Here is a 5,493-nt window from a genome sequence, read left to right on the forward strand (position 1 = left end):
TAACTCACTATTATTTGTCTATTTGTTTTCCTGAGAAACTATTTTGTAGATAATAATATGTAAAACGATAACCATTGATAATATCCTACCATTTTGTCTGTAATTTGCTAAGTCCCCCTATTATTATGTTATCCTTCTTTTATTCTTTAAAATAAAAATAAAAAAAAAAGAGCATACTTAAAGATCGCCTAGATGTTTGAAAAAAGTTGGAAAGCTTCTATTTTAGATGGGTGAGTTCCAGCAGCACCTTACGACTGAATCACAGCTCACAATTGCACACGTGCATCTTGTCATTTGATCTAAATATGACTGTGTGAGGTAAGAAGTATGGTTACTGCTGTCACTCCAACTTTCAATCTGGGCACTTGAAATGCAGCTGTTGCATTAAGTGACACGTGTATGGTCCCAAACCTGGCCAGTGGTGGTGGAACTGAGTTAATGATTGTTCAGTGCATCCCTAAGTCTGACCTGCAACTTCTGTCCTGGAAAATAGCACTAGAAAATCAATGATGGGGTTAGACTGTCAACGTGAACTAGGAGTGAGAAAGAATGTGAGCCATGCGATGGCACCATTTGAATTTCTGCACCTGCAGTTTGGAGGTTACTCATCCATCCCAGGTAGACACAGCTGCTCAGAGGTGGGAGGCTGTGTCCCTCGAGAATGCCCTGTGACTGGGTAAGAATGCTCCGTGAAGACGTCATCCACGCAGAATGAAGAGCCATCCCCGAGAACGAGAACGACTCCTCGTCCCTTTCTCTGTAAAACCCTGGGGGAACGAGAGGGAGTTTTTCTCTTGGTCTGAAATGACTTTGTGGTTTCACCCTGGCGGAAGGGAGAGATTGTGCTTTAAAGTGCCAGTGCCCTGTTCCTGGGGGAATAATATGGGACAGGAGGGGACTTTAAAAAAGCCACGTGGGTGTGTGTGGGGAGTGGGTGGGCACACAAAAGAAACAGGCTTGGCCCTGAGCGATGATGATTTAAGCTGGTTGATGGGCACACAGGACTCAGCACACTCACTATTGTCCCTCCGTAAAGTTAAAAATAAAAATTCTCTGAGCTCTTTCTGGGGGAAAAGGGAGAGGTGGACACCACAGTCATTTTAGGAAACAGTGTAGTAGATCCTTACAGCCTTTCCTTGAAGACCACGGTGATTGGTTTGTTTGTTTGTTTGTTTTTGAGACTTGCTGTGTAGTTCAGACTGGCCTTAAACTAACTTTATAGCCCAGGCTGGCCTCAAACTCACAGCAATCCTCCTGCCTCAGCCTCCCAAATGCTGGGATTACAGGCGTGCACCACCACACTGAGCAACAGTGCCTATTAAAGACTGAGTAGTGCTGCTAAAGATATATTTTAACACACTTTGCCCCACTTTCTGTCCCCAAAGCTGACTTAACTTTGAAAACCCATTTTTTCTCATTCAGCACCTATTAATAAGTCATTGCCTGTAACACCTGCACAGCTGTAATCCCAGCACTTGGGAGGCTGAGGCAGAAGGATTGCAGTGAGTTTGAGGCCAGCCTGGGCTCTACAGTGAGTTCAAGGACAGCCCAAATGAAATACTGAGACCCTATCTCAGAATATAAACAAACAAACAAAACAAAAAACCCAAAACCCAAAAGTAAAACCAGAAGTCACTGAACTGGCATTCCAAGGGAATCAATTTGGCAACTGCTTAGAAAGATCATGTTGTAGCCAACTGTGGTAGCACATGCCTGTAATCCCAGCTCTCTGCGAGGCTGAGGCAGGAGAACTGAAAATTTGAGTTCCACCTGGGCAATTTAATGACTCAGCAAGACCTTAACTCAAAAAAAAAAAAAAAAAAAAAAAAGCTGGGGACATAGCTCAGTGTGAAGGCTGTGGGTTCAAGCTCCGGTTACTACCCACCCCCTCAAAAGATCATACTGTGACTATTCATAGGCAGGAACAAGAACCAAGGACAGTTTCCTGTTCTTTCTGCCATGAACAGTTTTTGGATAAGATTTATTTTTCTTGAATCACAGAGGATAAGCCAGGAAATTATCTACTGATTCTCTCTTTTTTTCTTTTTTCTTTTTTTTTTTTTTTGTACTGGGAATCAAACTCAGGACCTTGTGCTTAGCAGGCAGGGGTTTGTCCTGCTGACCTATATGCCTGGCCCCTACCTACTGATTCTAAGTCAGACTAATATAGTAAACCTTCTAGGGATCTCAGACCAGCTCTCTTTTCTGAATTATGGGCGCACAGAAGACTATATCTAGTGATTAGTGGCATGGCCAGTGGGTCAGACAGCTTGGGTTCGGATCTATCTTTGCTGTTCCAGCTGTGTGACTATGAACAGATTGCTTAATCACTTTATTTCTCATGTCTTCATCTTTAAAGTAGGGATAATAAGTTTTAAAAATTTTTCAGAATGGTTGCCAGACTTAGAAAATAAAAATATAAGATGCCCAAATATTGCATGGAACATACTTCTGCTAAAAATTATTCTCTTCTTAGCTGAAATTTAAATTCAACTGGTTGTCCTATGTTTTTTCTAGCAACCCTCCTTTATAGGACCTTTGAGAGAATCATGTGACACAATCCATACTGAACCCTCAGAACACTGCTTGGTGTGGCGTAAGTACCTTGACTCCTTTCTTTTACTCTGGTTCTCCCAAAACTTTTCCAAGTATTTTCCTGCATATATGATGTAATCATTGAAAGTAAAATATTCTCTACAATCAATAGGAGAAGAAAGTATTATCTTCTGGCTTAAGTCATGAAAGTTGGTTTGGTTAAGGGTCAGGAAGCTGCAGTACATTGTCCTTCATTTATCATTAATGGAAGGACGCCTGGAAAGAAAGATAATGAATATTAGTTTCAGGCAATACTTGTTGATGTTTTAATTCCAAGGTAACTACCTTTGCATTTTGGTGTTCCTCAGGGAAGAATTAACTTGTAGTCCCTGCATACACTTTAACCAAAATGGAAAGGGGGAAGGAAATGCACAGTGTGATAGTTAAGGGAGGTTAGCTGAAGTTGAGAGCAAAGCAGAGAGGGCAGAATCTACCGTATGTGGTAGCCGGTGTTCCTGTAAAATTGCGACGCATGCCCCAGTTTACAGGATGACAAAGATGGCAAACAGCAAGGTTTCCATGGCCCCATGCTTTGTTTCTACTGAACATGTTCACAAGGAAACCGTGAGTCAAAGTCACCTATGGAAGGCATGCGATATGAGGCTGTGTCCACAGCACAGAAATCCCGCAGGTGCCAGATCTTTGGCTTATAAACTAATATGTTTCTCTGGTTCTTTTCATTCTGTTGTTGACTCATGACCTATTAAAGATTAACTGTACTAAGAATCATGACTTATATAAACATGGTTATCAGGTTATCTGTAGAAAGTAAAGAAGAAAGTTCTGAATGCACCAAGTTGAGAAGACAGGAACTTCATGTTTAAGTTTTAAGTGAAAGGTAGTATTCGTCCAAATAACAAAAATAAACATTGTGTATTCTTACAGAAAGAAAAGTTACTTGTTAATCAGTCCACTTTCATTGTATCAGATAAAAAATTTAGAGACCAGAAAGAACAAGAGAGCCTGTGAAAGATAAGGAGGGTTTTAAACACAAAGACACATGCAGACACACACACACACACACACACACACACACACACACACACACTCACACAAAAACACACAGAGAGAAAAGGTGCCACACATAGAAAATGAAAGAGTCCATGTAACACTGTAAGCTCCCTTTGCTTTGCTAACAGTTTCCATACATTTCTAAGCAGTGCCAATGGTGTAGTTATTTTCCTAACATGATCCATGCATTAACACCTCTCTGTGCTTTCCCTGCACTTGTCCCACATACTTGGGCCAGCACAACCATGACTTCAGTGATCAACTAAATCTATACGTCAGTGCATTCTCAAAAATTCAGAGTTTAATTTCTCTTTCATGCTACAGAGGCTGTTTACCAATATATGCTCTGATTTTTTGATAACCATAAAGGGAAGGGGATGCTTAATGTGTGGGAGGAAAACTTTGCTTTTGGCTTACAAGCAAATAATCATTAAATCAGAGGAAGCCAGGTTAGCTCCCACGACATAAAGAGCACCAGCAACTGCTTCTGTAGTTCCAGTGCGGTTGTCAAAAAGGAACCTGAATTGAAGGCAGTTGTAAAGTAAGCAAATAACATCATTGAAGGAAAAAGAAGAAAGAGAAAAAGAAAAAAATCAGCACAACTTTTTTGTTAGGATATGCATGTTATGTCCTGAGAGGAACTTGCCAAACTTGATTATTTGCTTTCTGAGTCTTAACAGATCCCAGATCTGGGAGACAACAGAAGAGTGAAATGAAACCCAGTGCTTGATTTTCAGCCCCTGCTGGTATGATCTCCCAGGAAAAGCGAGGAGAGAGCGCACTTACCACTGTCACAAACTTCAGCTCCTTGGCTCGCACACCTCTGTCCAGCCAGAGCCCGAGCAGAAGCAGGAGGCCGAGGCTGAGGCTGGCCCGGGTGCCGCCGAGCGAGGCAGCTCGCATGCTGGGCAGAGCTGATTCTGGCAGGAGTCAGGAGGTGTTGCTCACACTTCAGAAGCCTTCAGACAGGGAAGCAAGCTCTTTAATCAAGGGACTGACGGGGAAGGAGGAGCCACACATAAATAATAAAAATTCCAGGAAGCTAAGGGCAGAGCTTGGCATATAAATAATGTCATGTAATTCTCGAGTTCCAGGTCGCAATCTCCTCTATTTCAGTAAGAACTCAGAGGCTCAGAGAATGGAAGCTGTTGCTCAGGGTCACAGAGCATGGGAGCAGATGTTTATTTTCCTGTTTTTAGTTTACCTTTATCTTTTTTTCCCCAGTCCTGAGCATTGAACCCAGGGGCTTGTGCTGCATCACACACCCAGTCCTTTATATTTCTTTTCAATTTTGGAATGAGGTCTTATTAATTTCCCTGGTGGGACTCAAGCTTGCTTCAGTTTCCCAGGGGCTGGGATTCTAGGTGCATGCCCCATGCCCGGTTTACCTTTATCTCTTCTTGAGATGAGCGTGATAAAGCACTGGCTCTGTGTCTGGCACTTGGAAGTGGATTCAACCCTGACTTTAGAAGTTGTGGGCCAGCAACTCTTATACTTTGGAAATCCGAAATTCTTAGAAGAGGTTGGGCATGATGGTGCATACCTGTAATCTCGGCACTTGGGAGGCTGAGGCAGGAGGATTACCATGAGCTCGAGGCCAGCCTAAGCAACATAGTTAGTTCAAGTGCAGTCTGAACTACACAGCAAGACCCTGTCTCAACAAACAAACAAGCAAACAAAGCAAAACAGGACCATCCCTCCCCCCTAATTCTAAGAGAAATCTGGAAGACATTGCCATGTACTGGCATGTTTGGGGCTTCTTCCCTTCGCCAAACATGGTATCCAGTTTCTTTTTTTAAACTCTTATGTACCCGACAAAGATGTTTAAAAACTGAAGTGAAAAAAAATAAGATCAAGTTTATGTTGCAAATTTTAGTCACGTCTTAA

General features: G+C 42.2%; 1 protein-coding gene across 2 annotated transcripts in view; it reads right to left on the reverse strand.

Moving 5' to 3' along the window:
* The window catches only part of Acpp (acid phosphatase, prostate), a 50,852-nt gene extending 46,262 nt beyond the window's left edge, over positions 1 to 4,590 (reverse strand). For both annotated transcript variants that reach the window (XM_013505810.1, XM_005406838.2), the window contains exon 1: positions 4,393 to 4,590. In XM_013505810.1, the coding sequence (XP_013361264.1) occupies positions 4,393 to 4,509 (117 nt within the window). In that variant the 5' untranslated portion in view covers positions 4,510 to 4,590. The remainder of the gene's footprint in view (positions 1 to 4,392) is intronic.
* Between the last annotated feature and the right edge of the window lie 903 nt (positions 4,591 to 5,493).

Source organism: Chinchilla lanigera, unplaced genomic scaffold (genome assembly GCF_000276665.1).
Source record: "Chinchilla lanigera isolate Chin_1 unplaced genomic scaffold, ChiLan1.0 scaffold00100, whole genome shotgun sequence".
Taxonomy (NCBI): Eukaryota; Metazoa; Chordata; class Mammalia; order Rodentia; family Chinchillidae; genus Chinchilla; species Chinchilla lanigera.